This window comes from Anser cygnoides, chromosome 2 (assembly GCF_040182565.1).
Source record: "Anser cygnoides isolate HZ-2024a breed goose chromosome 2, Taihu_goose_T2T_genome, whole genome shotgun sequence".
Lineage (NCBI taxonomy): Eukaryota > Metazoa > Chordata > Aves > Anseriformes > Anatidae > Anser > Anser cygnoides.
The window spans coordinates 66,272,580-66,289,818 of record NC_089874.1 but is presented as its reverse complement, the minus strand read 5'-3'; the positions used below and the strand labels follow the sequence as shown (position 1 = coordinate 66,289,818).

The following is a 17,239-nucleotide window of genomic DNA, read 5'->3' as shown; positions in this document are numbered from 1 at the left end:
ACAAGTCCAGTGTGAGTAATAGATCTATATATTAAAGCTTGATTTAGCAAAAGCTAAATCACTTGTTTAACATAGCATATTAGATGCTATTTTACTTCCAGAGAAACAAAAAAACTTCAGGTGTTTTACCTTATTATGCTTTCATTAGCAAAGTGTCATTTGACTTTATTTGCCCAGGTATCACAATACACCAAAAACATAACTGTTTACAAGCAAGCATCACATCTCTTTAAAAGACATAAGCCCTTCCCCACCTCCCAAGAGCTCTCACCTCTGGACCAACAGATTCCACTAGAGGAGTTAACAGAGACATTGATGAAATATTTAGTGACTCTTCCTGCTCATCCTCATCACTTTCACCTTCTAGGCTTATGCTCATTTCTTTCTTCAGCTTTTCTATGTCTGGACCATCCTCTTGAAGAATTTCAAAGATTTCACTTATCACTTTTGAGCTATTCATCTCATCATCCACACTCATTTCAACTTCACATACATCATCTGAAACGGGATGTTTAAAAAATATTAGTAGCATCAAGACAAAATATTTCTGTTTATATAGTAAGACTAAAGAGTTGACAGACAAACCAAACATTTTCACTTTTCAAGCAAGATCAATTAAAAAGCACTATACTCATGCAAGTAGAATCCTAAATTTTACTTCCATCCTCATTTTTACATACTATTAGCCCTTAAACTGCGTAATTCCCCAACAGTGATACAGAGAAGCAAAACAGAGATGCGCTTGTTAGACAAGTTTCAACATTTCAACTCAAACAAATCTGAAACTGCAGTCTCCCATAGTACACTAGTTATTGCTGTCCTTTCCCAGATGTTTAGCATCAGTTTTGGTATTTCTTGAAGACTAACATCAAGACAAGAATTATGACAGATATACATAAAACAAGTCAGGAAACTGATTACAAAGCATATACACATGAGTATCAGCAAATGTAGAGAATTCATTATTCAAACCTGAAAGATATTAACACTGGTGGACAAGTGAGAACAGACAGCTAAGCACATTAATATATATCTAATCAATACAAACCATTCGGTTTCTCAGCACATTGTTCAAGTTGAGAGACAGACACTGCTTTTACAGAGCTCTTCGGATGAGTAATCTTCAGAGGACTGGAATTATCAGTCTCTTCACATTTAGGAGCATCTGAGAAGTTCATCAAAAAAGTCAGTGAAGATTGTCTAGCCTTCTGTTTTATTTATTTAAAGTATTGAGTTTTGGAAGATTGTCAATGTAGCTGACAACTTAAAAAAACACTGCTAAATCAAGTTACATCGCTGTCAAAGAGTATCGGAATACACATCCTCCACAACCAGTGCAGCTAGACTTCTGTATCATCAGAAAATTGATAGCATGAGAAAAAATGCTGAAGCCATGGCAGAGGGCAACCACTCCAGCAAAACGGAATTACAACAAAAAACACCACACCCAAGCCCAACCTAAAAGCAGCATATTATTATGCATTTATAGACACGCGTTTGAGAGCCTGTTTGCCCATAAAGTGTATGAGCAGCATTTAAAGAAGTTCACTGTTTTCAGAGAGCTCAAGGCTCGTCCACTCACTGAACATCAGATAGGATGTCACAAGCATCTCAATTCTTTTTACATCTCCTACTAGAATAATGTCATAACAGGATATTGGCAAGGGAAGAGTTTGTGTAAGTTCGGATACTCAGGTACAGTGTAAATAAAGTCTGTAACTGGCCATTCTCACTCACTGTCTAAACTCAGCATATGTGAAGATGTGAAACATCAGTAAACCTACTGAGAAACAAAGGCAGTCTGCCTTGCCAACCCTTCAAGCAGTACAGGGGTGCAGAATGCTATTGTATGAGAAGATTTTTATAAGAAGATTTAGGCAAATCAGCAACTAAATAAGGTCATACTGAGGTCCAGTTCCACACATCAGTACTACTATCCTTTTTATCCATGTATGAATGCTAAGGGCAATGCTTCAGTCCAGTATTAACCACAGACAGACAGTGACAGTTCTCACCTGAAGATTCTACACTGGGAGACTTGGGTGGCCTGTCATCTGCTGGTATGTCTTCCGCTGATCCAGAAGCAGTGGCATCAGAACGAGAACGTTTTGGACTAGCTTGAGATGGGCTATCCTGCCGAAAACAAGAATATAGTACGTTCAGGTGCCAGTGTTCAAAGTGACTAACAAATACTACCTGAGACAAACACGCTGCAGTACCTGCTAGAAAAAAAAAACAGAGGTTACCTATCCAATATCAAGAAAGACCCTATTTAAGAAAGTCAGATGAAGTAGTAAATACTAAATTGAGTGGCTGTGTGAAGAGCTTCTAGGATGGTCTTTCTTGGGGTGTGGGAGACATAGTATTTATATATTAAAAATAAGCCCACATTTCTTACATAGGATTATAAGTAGTAGCACACTAACCATCAAAAATAACTCATTCAGCTCAAGTCAGTATCAAGTGTCTCTAACTGACTCTATTAGAGGAAAAAATCCAATGTTTCATTTATAATCATACAATGTACTTGAGAAGCAGTCTCACATAGCCTGGGTATTTATAAAGCTTAGATTTTTCATCTTTTATCTACATTTGTGCCTCTACCTCCATGTTCAGAACACGTAAAAGCAATTCACACATCTTTTGATGCATGCAGCTAACACATTACCATTTTAGCTTCTGGAAGTTTACTCTTCAAACTATCACTTCTCTCTGCGCCCCACAGATTGCCCCTGTCAAACCGGCCACGAATACATGCAAGTTCTCGTTCACGTTCCTAAGCAAATAAAAGGGGATAGGTGAAAAGTTGACGGCTTTAAGACATCAAGACAGTTCACATTCCTCAGGCAGGTGGAATATTCCTCAAGCTCATGTACAAGCTATGAATGTAGCAAGCCATACCTGCTTAAGCTGAAGCACTAAACTGGCAGTAGAGGAATTTTCATTTTGTTTGAGAAGCCTTTCCTGGATTGTCCGTGTATTTGGAGTGACAATGGGTGTTCTGTACCCTGGTGTATTCGTAGCAGGACTGCGTGCACTATGCTCTTGACAGCGTTCTCCAAAGCGTTCCAGGAACGGCTTAATTCCTGATCCCCCTACAAGAACAATTATCTTACTTTAAAGGAAACTCAAACACAAATCACAACACAGTTCTACATCCCACTGAAGGTTCTCAGTGAAACAATTAAGATGTCTCCTTTAAAGCTCTTAGTGTTACATTTTATACAAACTAAACTTGAAGTGCCAGTCACTACTATAACAGAACACTGAAGTTATTAAAGCAGCAAATCAGAGCAAATAGATGTCCCTCTCTTTCTAAGTTCCACATCCAATACACCAGTTTATTACTCCAATTGGTCTGCTTTTTCCAGCATTTCCTCTAAACCAACCTCATTTGCATATTTCATCTGAACGAGCATCCTACAACATAAGCGGGATACATTGTTTGAAATCCACCTCACTTTATCGAGCTTATCTTTCATTGTCAGCATATCTAGAGACATGCACTTACTCTACTGGCCCTCATTTCAAGGAGTTCAGGCTGCCAGTCTACATTTCTAACCCAGAAAGCAGTTGAATATAACACTGGGGAAGATCACTTGTTCTAACACCAGTGCTATCACTGAAAGAAAAGATACTATGCAAAATTAGAGTATCTACATGGCCTTCAAGACTGGAAGTATTTACTTTTGATTTCTTCTAACATACCCATGCTCTTTCTTTTACTTCTTATCTACGGGATACTTGTTATAACCAACAATTGCAAATAAGTTTTTAAATAGTCTGAAGTAATGTTAGTGGCATACATTTTTACATAAAGAAGAGTTGGATTGGTTTTGCTTTCAAGAGTTACTAAAAATACATCCAAAAAAATACCCTTGCAAAATATGGAAGCTGTACAACTTCCATTTATCATAGACTTCTTCAGTACTTTACTGGAGTTACATCAGATAACGTACGTTTCCTGCTCTGTTACTGTAAGTTTTTAACTAGCATGTAGTTTTTCAACACAGGTGGTTTGAACAAGGATTCACTGCAGCTGAAAAAAACAGCTTACCTGGTGTTGTGGGTTTATCCTTAGGTTCGAGTTGCACATGTGTTCCTTTGACTGGCTCTTCTTTGGACTGAACTGGTTGAGACAAAGTTGATTTTACTGGTTGTGTAAGTTTTTCAATTTTCTGAGGACTGCAGGGATTCTCTATTAGTGGCTGTCGTACTTTAGATTCCTTAGAAGTAGGCACAGTGATGCTCGAGGATTGTGTTATAAAATTATTTGAATCCTTAACCAGAAAAATAAAAGGAGTAACATTAAAGCGTGACTGTACAATCATTCTCTGAAGATGAAAATGAAAGAAAACATTCTGCACAGCATGCTATAAAACACATTCCATCACAAATAGAAAGAACTGACAAACAATGTTGTACAATGTTTAAAGCATCTTGATCCAGTGTTTCAAATTGTTTCAGTATTTGATTCCAGTTTCTTTTTGCCAGCTACATCAGGTAGTTTCTCATGTTTCCCTAAACAAGATAACACATGGCAGATTATTGCTATTTCATAAAAGGAACAATAAGCATTTGGCACTATTAATTTCAGCAGGCTGACTGAATTTTCATACAGCATTAATATTTAGAGTTTCAGACAGTTAACTATATGAAGTTATAGTGAAACTCCAAAAGGTTATTTGTTACTTTAAGAATCCCCTTCTGATAATCAAAAGAGCAGCAATTGATTACTTTGGTACCAACATTTACAAGGCTCATACACTCAGCTTTCAGTCTCAAAAAAATAAGTCTAAGCTGTTTCAGGTCCGCTGTTAAGAAAAGAATATGTGGGATTGCAATACAGGAAAAGCCGTAAATCAACTAAGACTGTTCATGCTAAACATTTAAGTTTGTTAGCAACATTCAGACTAAACAGGTATGAGTTAGCATTTGTCCCCCCAGTACCCAAATCAGTTGTTAATCAGCAATTAATCAGACACTCACCGCTATCTTTGAGTTTGCTGGTTTATTAATAGAAGCCTCAACAAGCCTTTGAGAACAGGATGCAGCTTCCTGCTTTACACTGCTACTATTGATTCTAGCAGATGCTCCACTTGTAGTGGACAATTTGGATAAACAAGTAGTGCCAGGCTGTTCTTGTGCATTGTTTTGCTTTGCAGATGGATGACTTAGGTCATCTTCCCAGGAGCCAATTGTAGCAGCAAGGTTAGCTAAACGGCCCCTTCTCCCAATAGGAGTATTGCTCCCCAGAGCATTAGCTGTCTGCTTCGGTGGAGAAACAGGCAGGTCTTTTGACTGGAGTGGGGACAGAGGAGCACATTCAGAGGGATCTGGAAAAGAGAACACACATTTTCCTAATAATATTGAGATTATTTGCATTTCGCTCTATGTTGAGTTTATCAATAGTTAGATACTCTGAAAGCACTGAGACTAATCAAGTTAAAGCTCATTGCAAAGCCAACACTTTCAACCAGCAGTTTACTAGTTTTACATCACTGTTGTGATGAGCTTCACGCTAGTAGCTAAAAGATGTCTAAAACTGAGCTGTAGTCAGCTTCATTTTAGGCCTTTTCCAGTGCTGTCTACAAGAATTCTGTACAAAAACATCAACATTCTCTCACACACAAAAAATTGTCTACTACCACACATTGTCATCTATAAAAACACTGAAAGACACCAGTACTATTTAGCAACTGAAACATACCCTCACTATCCCAGCAGCGTCGCTGTTCTGCCAGTTTCTGCATACGTGTTTTAACTGAAAGGGCTGCAGGAGTTTCTGACTTGATGGTTGTTTTTCCTTTCTCAAGAGGCTGAGCCAATGAAGCTCTGTTAGATGCAGCTATGTGTGACTCTGAAGTCACCTCAGGAGAACGATGGCTTGTAGAACTTGAAGGAACAGGCTGCACATTCTCTATACTGGAAGCTTGAGTCTCCGTATTGCTTGAGCATAGCCTCTTAGATGGTGACGGTTTTGTACTAGGTTTTGCTGTATAGGTGATAGTATTCAAGCAAATTAGTATTCAAATAATCAAAACATTCTCAGAGACTGTACAAAACTGCAATGCAAACAAAGTTAAGATCAATAATCTAACAGACCTTTCAAAATCTGGCATGATCTTTGGCATTATATGATTATTTTTAAATAGCTTACTAATTATTTAGAGCAGCAGCTTTCAGGTTAAGCTAAACATTAGCCATATTCCCTCAGGTAACTGCATCCATTGCTGTCTACCTTTCAATAACCACTGAAGGGTTTTCACTTGCCATCAAAACAAAATAAAATGAAACTAGCATCAAGAGACATCCTACAAAAAGCTTAAAAAAGATTACCTTCTTCACCAGGAAAAGATGCCTGGTTACCAGTTTCTAGCAGGGGCTCTCTGACCCTCTTGGTCTGCACTGTAGGTCTCACTCCCATGTTGGGCCGCTCAGCCATTTTCTTCTGCAGGTTCTCTCGCCTTGCCCGGGTTCGTTCAAGCAGTTTCTGAGAGTCAGTAAATCATGTTACTATACACTCCAGTGTTTTTACTGGTAACAGTTCAAACTAAAAACATTTGAATTTTTACTGTCATAAGCATATACCAAGATCCACAATACCAGAAATGTAGAATAATTACATTAAGACAGATATGGCTCTCAACTGCTGATAACTGATCCACTGTACAGCAATGCTACAGAAACATTTAAAGTTTGATTTCTTGATTAGTTATCCCTACCTCCTCCTGAAGACAGAGCAAAACAAACATGTTTTCTACACTGTCATCTATATGGTTTTTCTGACTTCCTCCCGTTACTCACTGCAACAAGCCCTGATCTCCACACTTCTATGTCACCATTGCAACACACACAGCTTCTCCCATTCTCAGCAAGTTAGATAAGAGTTAGCTCACACTGCAGCAAATTCCAAGCTACCTTCTTTCTATCTGGCTGGCCAGTTCACGTTTGTAGGTTATCTGAAGGATTTTGGCCTACCAAACAGATACCAGGCTCCAACACTTTCTTCATTGATTTGGGTCTTACCAGCTAGCCACACAATTTCATGAAAACTGCTGAAAGTTTGAGACATCTACTGTTAAATTAAAAACAGATGCAGCTACCCAGTAAATTTCAAGTTCCAGTTATCAATGAGTGTCTCCCATAAGCTTGGTTTTTTTTTTTTTTCAAAGAAAATCAAGCTAGAGAGACAAGCAATGTCAAAAACGGAGAAAAGAGACTTCGATAGACCCTGAAGTAATCAGAAACATTAGATAGTAATTTCATTTTTTCACTGAACCACCACATGACAGCGTTGAATTGTCAAGTCTGAATAGTTGTCTTCTTCAACATGTTGCTGAAGATATGCTCAAGCATTTCTTGAACACTGACCTGATTGGCATTAACCCTCTAACAACAACAACAAAACAACAACATTAAAGTGGTTCTGAATTGTCCATAAGAAAAATAACAGGCTGTTAAAATACAGGAAAAAAGTGGCTATTGCACTGTCTAAATCAAAGGTGAACTTCTTTTTACGAAATAGTTAATGTCATAGCTGTCTGTCTAAATGTACAGGAGATTTATCACGATCCATTTTATGCAGGAAAACTTGCAACGAGGTGTCAATTAAACTTTAAGAAGTTCTTTCATTCCCTACCTTTTGGAACTTGGCATAGTATAACCATATTCCATATGAAATAGCTGTTTCTGTGAATGTTCTTCTACACTACCAGAGAGTAATTCCTTATAGCATCCAAGTTTGAAATAGTATTTTTTTTTACTGCATTCATAAATCAAGGTAACTGTTTGATCACATTTAAATAATGCTTAGTTACTACTTTGATCTAGGTTTCAAGGCACTTTGAGACAAGAAACTGCGTGGTCAAACCAATGGCCTTTAAAGTGAAGCATATAAACTGCACTTGTTTGGTGGCACATAAATTATTGTACGAACTGTGCCAGCCATTATCTGTCCTGTCACATAGCAATTAAATACACATTTTGCATTTTTAACTGTGTAAGGCTGAAGTCTTACACAATGTTTCATTGTAGGGCTACACAGGACAAATGGAACATCAATCACAACAGTTTTCTGAGAAAGCTTCTTCCCTAGCTTCCAAAGAAGGTGGGGGAAAATTTCAAATAAAAACAGAAACACAAAGTGCCAGCAGTGCCTTCACTATAAGTTGCATGCAGTTGTGTCCACAGCCAGTTTTCTTACTCCAACCCCCAAAAGGCAGAGCTACAAAGCATTCAAATGATACACACAAATAAAGCATAAGCTGTACAAGTTAGCAGTGCTTCTTGCACAAATTTGAGTACATCTTCCAAAACAATGTTCCTACATTTCTATTCAAATGCAGTTGCATTCCTTTCCTTTGGTAGTTGAGTAAAATGGAGTTTCAGTTGCTACAAGGTGGATGTCATTTCACAGGAATGCACGCCTCTGTTGTTGATCTCGAAATTCCATTGGCTTTTTCCACCTCAAATTTTCCATGCAACTGCCGTAATTCAAACTCTGCTATTACACACGATGAGTAAGCCAGTTACCAGAACTTAAGACTTACTTTTCAAGTTCATCATAAAGGTATTTACTACCAGTACATTCTCTGTTTGTTCTGATGACAGACAATATTTCAGAGTAGGACATACCTATTTCTTTATATCTAGGAATTTGAAAGCTATTACGTCATACTTAGAGGATTCACGGTTTGCATTGCAAAAGCACCTTCTAAAAATCAGAAAACATCTTCCCACTTTAAATGATGACAATCTTGCCTTTGAAGAAAAAAAAAATACGTCTTAAGGTACATCTAAGAACCGTACTTAGCAGTCTTAGAGAAGACAGGCCCCCATGTGACTAGAAGAGTGTGCTGCAACTACCCTGGCTTTGCTAGCAAAATGCAGCAAAGGGAGCAAGTTTATCCACAGCACTGAAGGAACAGCTACACTCAGACTTCACATATGCAAACTTTTCTTCAAGCAACTGCATCACTTTTTTCTCTTTGGTCATCCTGCATGCTAGGAGTCATTCTACCAAACGAAGACCTTTGTGCAAGAAAGTGAATTATACAATCAACTACCAACTGAAAGTCACAAATGATGTATTTACTGTGATTCTAAAAAAGCATCCACCATCTCCCCCAGTGTTCCATATGAACAGTTTGGCTGACACCCAGCAGGTTATTAGATTTTGCTTGTAAGATTAATCAAAAGAAACATTACTTTAGAACTGTCTGGTTCGAAAGTATTGCACTGTATCTTGCAGAAAGATTTAAGCTTATAGTGATTGAGACTAACAAGTTTGTTTGTTTGTTTTTTTAACTGCAAGGTCAAGTGACTGAAAACTGAATAAACAGCATGCATATTTTGGCCAGTAAAGGGTTGAATTATACTGCTTTACATAAGCACCACTTACAATGCCTCACCAGCTCACTGCAAACAAAAGAATAAAGTTATGTGCATACAAAAATTATCTGAAAGTAGTTAAGCTAAGAAAGGTCATATTAAAAAAAAAAAAGGACAGATTTATAGTAGGACATACTTTATAGTAGATAGCAATAAAGTTTCCTTTGCAGAAAACCTTTCTGAGGAACGTTAGCAAACTTGGATTCAGATATGTTAATATTGGTCAGATTTTTATATAACAGGGAAATGTCCTCCACAGCATAGACGTTCTTGACAAGGCAAAATCTTAGGCATTCGGTGATACTAGCAAACATCTGAATGAAGTTTACACTAAGGAGCGGCCTCTGTGTTGGTCCTAGCTTTTCAAAGCCAGTTATCTACACAAAGGGCGTGCCAAGGTTGGAATATTTCCCAGCATGCAAAACCATTTCAAATCTGATTCAGAATTCTGGACTTGCCACTTTATTTAAGACTAGCCTCATCATGTTACTCACTTCCTATTAAGGAAGCAGTTTGTAGATGTTTATGTTTGGCAAACCTTACAAGGAGGTGGCATAAACCCAACTTGGCATGGCAGATCAACACCTTGCTTTGAGTTTCTTTAAGTCAATTCTGTACAGTCCTCCTTTATGGGCACTTGATTTACTATAGGTGTGCCAATTTGATGTGTAGATGGCTTTCAAGGGAAGGAAAGCTATTTCACCAATGTAGTTGACTTTTTTTTTAATAATTCAGTTTTTGAAATTAATTTAGTTTTTGGTTAAACAGTCTGTGGACTCAAGGCCAATCGTTTTCCCTATGGCATTTCTTAGTTGTTACAAGACAGCTCCGTGGCTTTACATCTGCCTGACATAAGACCAGAGCACAGCGCAGCATCCTTCCAAAGCCCCCAACCCTCACACAGACTCAAGGCAGCCAACCCCAGTCACCTCATAACACAAGCACACACCCCAAACGCACTATAACAGCTGACTTTTTTTTCTTTTTTAAAAAAGAGGAAGCGCGCCCGCAAATTGGAGTTCCCCATCTCAAGAGGCAACAGAGCCAGACAGGACGGGTTTCTAACGAGAACGCCGGCTGTCTTGGGAAGGCCGGGAGAAAAGCAGCCGCCGAAGGGCCAGACGATGCCGGCAGCCATCTCCCCGGCCTGGAGGCGCCGCTCCCCCCCGCCGCCCCCTGAGCGCACCTCAGTGAAGGGGTCCATCGCCGCCACCTCAGGGTGCCTCAGGCCGCCCCAACCGCTCCGCCGTTTGAATTTCAGCGCCCGCCCCGCCTGCGCATGCGCCCGCCCGCTCCTCCTCTAGTGGGCGGGGAGTGACGGGAGCGTTGTCCAATCAGCACGCTGCCCGCCCTGCTCTCCTGCCCCTCCTCTGCGTGAGGTGGCTTGGTCCGGTCGCCATGATAGCTCTCCCCACCCTCTATGGTAGCTTTCCTACCGCCTCTTCCTGTCTCAGACCAGAATAAAGAAAACCTGTATTTCTGTGAAATAAAAAACAGGGGGTGGCCCCCTTGCTGGCGAGTAGAGCGGTGGTGCCCGATGAGCCCCCACAGCTTGCTGGCAGTGCTCAGTAGCAGTGCCCTGGTGCCTTCCTGCCCCGAGGTTTTTGTTTTTACAGGCGGTGTTGGCAAAAAACCAGGGCACTACATATGTGAACTGGGGAGACTTATAACCCAGTGCAGTTGGAAAAGTTGTAGCCCCTTCTCACAGCTCTGACATTTGTCCTTGTGTTGCACCGCGTCACCAAACCCAACCCAGCGGCTCCTTGTTCTGCTGGCCTCTTTATTTCCTCACCCCCTTCTTGAAAACGCCGGTGTTCGGGCACTGAATTGGCAGAGGCTTATCTGGTGCTCAGATCCAGCCCTTGGCACTGTAAGAAATGGTCCAGCAATTCGTGCCACTAAGGGGTTTTGAAGGGTTAACATTGAGGCCTGGGTTTAGGCGAGAAGAGAACAAATGGATTTCTTCGGAGAAAAACTGCTGACTTTGCACGAATGTGCAGTAACTTCTGACAGCCGGCCAAGAGACCACTAGATAAGGAGGAAGAATATGAGCCTCCCTGTCTCCCTGTCCGAGCGGCCCCCGAGAAAGTAACAGAGACTGATAAGCAGGTGCACCTGGAAGGACGTCGGATTCGGGAAACCAATTATAATAACCTTGCCTCTTTTAGAAGTAGTAATAAATATGTATTAGCCTAGGAGTATAAAAAATTAGATGCCTTACGTAACGGGTGTGCGTCCCGGTGGAGCAGAGACTCCCGGCGCACCCAGCGCTGTTTGCTTGCCTCTATTCGTTTAATAAATTGTAAACTCTGATTGTAATCCTATTTGGGACTCAGTCATTTATAACAGCACCATCTCGCTCATCCTTGTGTGTTACGTGCCATCTCAACTACAGCTTGGTTCTTGTCACCAGTATTCACCCCAGTAGGCTGCTCCATGTCTGACTGCATGTATAATTAAAACCTGTCTAATTTCCAGCTTATTCATTACATATTTGCACTCCTTTATGCCTTTTTGCTCATTATTTTTCGTGACCTTGCATGAATACCCTTCTTCCTTAGCATCATGCTGCTGGCCTCTTGGATTACATATAGGCAGCAGTCATTTCCTCTTCCAACCTTTGTTTTGCTGGATAAACCACGCACTTTTAATCGTTGCTCATTATAAAATCTCTCCAATGCCTTGCTAGCAAGCAGCATGGAATCAATATGCAGCAGAATCTAAAATTACAACATTGAATAACCTCTGAAGGGATCTTCAAGATTGGACATCCTGGCCAGCAAAAGTCCTTGCATTGCTCTCAGATGTGTGAGGGTTGGAGCAGTCCGAGGTCCAGGCTCAGAATTGGTCATGTGCCAGGCTGCCAGGGAATTAAACGGAGACCCATCATGAGACTCATTCGTAATCTCTGAACCAGCCTTTAAGGTGATAAGAAGGGAGAGGCATCATTTCAAGATGGGACTAGTTGAAGCTATCACTGGGAAACAATAGAAACATTCCTTTAATTGATCAGTGAAAAATCAGTGCAGGCAAATACCAGAAGACAAAGTAGCCAATATGGAGTTCAAAGCCCTGGACTGAAAATAAAGAGAGGGAATTACCATTAAGTCTTTTCTCTCTCCTACCACCCCAAAAGAAGAAAGTCATGCACAATTTGAGCCCCCCCCCCCCCGTATTTTTTTTATTACAAAACAGAATTGCTGCAATTTAAACGGTTTTTTTTGCTTTACATGTGGATCTGTAAGATTTATATAGAGCAGTTCCCATTGCCATTGATGCATTTCCAAATGTGTTTTTATCCACTTCTGTCATTGTTCAAATGTCAGGACACAGTGCACGATGCTCTGCCTAAGGGCCTTATCCAGCTAGCCAAAATAGCGTGAGCTGTGCTGTCAGCGTACATAACAATCTCATCTGCTATGTAATACTATAAAGAAGGAAATAAACATTTTATTCTGTAAAAGAAATTTCCCATAAAAATTATTTCTATGAAGTTTATTCTGAAAAATAAAATCAAGATTCTTAGAAGTGCATAACTGCTTACAAGGTTAATGCAACATGCATGTGACAAATTTCCTTTCCTTTTGGTCTCTACAGAGACAATAATTACTTCATTACTTTGATCCAGACCCAGGGGGACTCTGCTAGAATTAAATAAGAATAGTTACTTTCTCTGTTTATCAGAGGGTTATGTCTGTCTTCCAGAAGAGCAACAGACAGTAAATATAAGATTGGTATGCTGCTCAAGAGAGCCAAGGAAGGACACCGGTCTTTCTTGGGACTGGTGCCACAGAGTGGCTATGAGGTCCATTGTCTGCAGAACAGTGGGGGGCAAGGCCTGTAGCAATGTAATTTCTAATCGGGGTTATTTTCTTCCTAAGAATTAAATAGAACTAGCAAGTTATGGAAAAAATCAAGGGAGGTTTTGCAATCTGAAGGCATAAAGAAAGAGGGAGAGAAAGAAAGGAATGCCATGTTGAAACCAGTAAGACAATGGGCCAGCTCTGCCTACTAAACAGCTTTATATTTTATGCAAGCCTTTTGCATTCAAAAACTATGAACCCTTCACTGTCTCCTCACCCCACGTGATATGGTTTAAGATTTCATCTTGCTGGGGGTAGCTAATGAAGAATAATCTCTTCTGTAACGATAAATAACATACTGCAAAGCACTTGTGGCGCGCTTTTTTGCTGACTTGCAGTTTTCATGGGAATTGAGAACATGGGCACCAAAAACAGTTATTTGTCATTTAACATGGCAAGAAAAACATTTTTGCTTTCCCAGTTCTTCCCTTCAAATTTTTTAAAGCATAGTGACTGTTTTCAGGAGTCTCTCATCTTTCAGAGGGTTATAGGAGTTTGTATTAGCCCTTTTCAGAGTACTTTTTAACTAACAAGGAGAGTGCTAGCCAAAGATTTTGTAGGTCTGGCTTCCTTACAATACCAATACAATCACAAATGTAAAGTATTGAAGACAAAAAACGCTAATCCCAGTGTAGTCCACTGTATAGTTCTGTATAGTTCTGTTCTATAATCCTCAGAGAATATTTCCTAAAACTTTATTTCTGATGAGAAATGGAGTTCATGATTCTGAGAATAATATCCCACATTTTTTGCACAGAAAAATCTCAGTAATCATGTAATTCAAAGAAAAATACTACTTCCAACCTGTAAAAATCATTTCCTTTTCACAGCTAAATGATTCAGACTGAAAGTTGATGTTCAAATATCTTGCCCTTGCAAACAAATTTCAATCTACTGCATGGCAGTGCAGTACATTATAATACAGTGTGTAGTAATAGTCCTTGTAGTTTAGATTTACACACAAAAAGCATTTTAATAGAAAATTCACTCTTCAAACAGTAGTATAGGCATGTCACTGGGAGTTTACAGACTCTGGTGATACCATCAACTAAAACTCTTTGCATCTTCCTTTGAGGTATTCGTACACATTGACAAGATACCCCTTGAGCCTTCTCTTTTCCAGGCTGAACAGTCACAGCTCTCTAAGGAGAAGTGCTTCTCACTAAATATCCTAGTGTGCTGGCGTATTTGACCCGGGAAAAGGTAATTTCACCGCCAGACAGGAAATAGAAGGGTTGGCCCATAGTGTGGCAAAACACAGTGGTTTATTAAATGATTAGAATAATTTATGGTGGCCAGCACTTAAGATCTGTTCTCTGCCAAGCCGAAGGTGATTATACTGCTTTTGTCAGCTCATATGATAATCACACATGCAAGTTAGTCTGGTATTATCCAGTAAAGGAATATAGTTATGTCGGGAACGATGCACGTTTGGTGAGTAAGTAACTCAGTGCAGCTGCAGGCATGATGTGGATTTAAATTAGGGTTCTCAGAGCATATGTCTGTCTTCCAGTAGCCCTAGGAGGAGATTCATAATCAACTCAACCAGACTAAGAGAACAGAAGACCACATAACCATTACAGCATAACTTTCATTTGGGACTGTGCTTTATCATACCAAAAGCGCTCATTCGTTAACCTGCCTTGGTAAGCACAGCTGGGGGGAAAACCCTTAAACTGCACATTTGCTGAGGGAATATATGTTAACTTTTCAAAACATACAGAATGATTTTCAAATAGCATGTATTTTATTTATTCCCTCACTTGTCCTTTGCAAAATATGGGGGGGATCCTCAAGAAAACACCGGCTTACAGAAGATACCATTTATAGTAGTGGTTGGAGAAGCACACTGTTACTTATATTCCACAATAAATTACCATTTCATGACATTGATGGATTAGTGTTACTGTTGTTAGAGATCAAATGCACCATCTTACACTAGCAGCAACTGAGGAAAAATCACTGTTACTGAAGCTGGAGGGACAAATGAAAATATTGTGGGGAGTAAAGGAAAAAAAAAGAGAGAAGATAGAAGAATGGCAGCTAGTAAGGCAAGATAACAAAAAATAGAAGGAAAAGACAGAAAAGAAGATAAATGAAAATGGAAAAATAGTGAAACAAGTAATGAGACAAACCTCATATTTCAATAACAACAGGAGATACTTGTCAAGTGGTCTCAATTTCAGAAAAAAACAAACAAAAGAACACAAAACCTCTGGTTAGTTGAACTCTGCATTTTTACAAGTCTGTGGGAGTTAAGGAACATTTGTCTTGTACTCTGAAGAAATTCATTATGTTCACAATTTTCTTAGTTTAATATTATATTTGTATCAATAAATCACTGAAAGTTTCTCAGGACCTTTTGTTTAGGTCTCCTGATCTCAATTTACACAGAAGACAGAGAATTACAAAGACTTCCTTCTTTCGTGTCTCAATTATAAAATACCTTCTCTTCTTTCTCCATCCATACAGTACAACTGTACAATTTGCTGACATAAAAATTCTGAAACAAAGGGCCTGAGAGTACTTAAGTGCCATTATGTTAATTTAGACCATTACGTTAATATACAGTACCCAAGGATTTGCTTGCAACTCTGTAGCATAATGCAAACAGAATAATTGCATTATCACATCAGCAATCTCACCAACCAAAACAGTATCATATTTTATAATCCTGAAAGAACTTTCTGAAAGATAGAAAAAGAAGGGGGGGAGGGTTCTTCTTGAAAAAAAACTTTTTTTTTTTTTTCACAAACAAAAAAGTATTTCATCAGCTCTAATCCCTTTTTTGAAGACTCAGTATGCTGTAAATTCAGCAGATGATACTTTTCTGACCTCTCTATTCTTGCCATCTTATCCTTGTAGTTTAAATAAATAAATTATAAGACACATAAAATATACCATGAGTAATGGTATATTTGGCATCAGGAAGCCCAAGGACAGTACCTACAAAATTACCTTGATGTTATTAAAATGAAAGTAGGTGCTCCAAGTGTGGTGCATGGCCCATATGCTTTGCTAAACAAAGAAACACCTAAGGGTATGAAATGGGTCTTACATGAGTTCATGACTTCTTGCTCGTTGCTTTTCGTGTCATTCTTTTGAAAATAAATCGTACAGTGACATGAAATCTGTGCAGTAGTAGCATGTCTACACTAGAGGGTGTTACTTGTACAGGATTTTAGGATGAATTTTGCTTTGGAAATACGTTTTTCTCTGTTTGGGGAGAGGAAGAAAAGCATACCTGAAATAAATAGTAGCTGAAGCTACAGAGAGAAAATCTACTGAAATCTGAACAAACACAACTAAAATATAATGGTGATGATATTTATTTTCCCCACAGCTACCCATGAGGGACACTGGTAATAGAGTCATCTCTGCTACAGGAGAAACTACATATATAGTTACACAGAGACTCTGTTAGAGATGAGTAAACATACCTGATATTTCAATCTGCTTACTGCAAAAATCCATTTTGACCTGGAAGAGAATCTAACTAAAGGAATATGAAAAGAGTCACAGTGACTCTTGGCACTCAACTCTCTTTCCTGCGTGGAGCAGCCTGCCAACCATTTACAAGTGGCTGGGTATGGGCAGCTTGTCTTCTAAACATCTAATCCAAAAATCTCTTTTGAATTCAGCGGATCTGTAAAAAGGCAAGATGATATGTGCCCTCCTCTGCTCCCCACCTCAGAGACCTTGGAGCGCCCACTCTGTGACTCCGATAATGCCGTGATAAAGTCGTACCTGGGGAACCTCCAAAAACAGAGATGAAATGGAAGAGAAAAAAGTCTGAAGAGAACTCTGTCTTGGCTTACACTTCTCCCAGGCTCCAACACTAAATGCTTCCATCAGCTGAATGACCAGGTACTGCTCTAAAGGGATTTTTCACCATGGAGAAAATAATTCAAAACTGATTATATTGCGGGAAAAAGAAGCAACATTGCTACAAACCGTGGAGGAACCTGCAAAGTAAAGGTAGG

General features: G+C 39.4%; 1 protein-coding gene across 2 annotated transcripts in view; it reads right to left on the bottom strand.

Annotated features, from left to right (window-relative positions):
• The window catches only part of ANLN (anillin, actin binding protein), a 28,694-nt gene extending 17,971 nt beyond the window's left edge, over positions 1-10,723 (bottom strand). For both annotated transcript variants that reach the window (XM_048075565.2, XM_013194333.3), the window contains exons 1-10: positions 10,580-10,723; positions 6,340-6,493; positions 5,711-5,995; positions 4,990-5,336; positions 4,058-4,280; positions 2,902-3,095; positions 2,669-2,776; positions 2,016-2,133; positions 1,049-1,165; positions 272-498 (exon numbers count right to left, since the gene is read on the bottom strand). In XM_048075565.2, the coding sequence (XP_047931522.2) occupies positions 272-498; positions 1,049-1,165; positions 2,016-2,133; positions 2,669-2,776; positions 2,902-3,095; positions 4,058-4,280; positions 4,990-5,336; positions 5,711-5,995; positions 6,340-6,493; positions 10,580-10,597 (1,791 nt within the window). In that variant the 5' untranslated portion in view covers positions 10,598-10,723. The remainder of the gene's footprint in view (positions 1-271; positions 499-1,048; positions 1,166-2,015; positions 2,134-2,668; positions 2,777-2,901; positions 3,096-4,057; positions 4,281-4,989; positions 5,337-5,710; positions 5,996-6,339; positions 6,494-10,579) is intronic.
• Between the last annotated feature and the right edge of the window lie 6,516 nt (positions 10,724-17,239).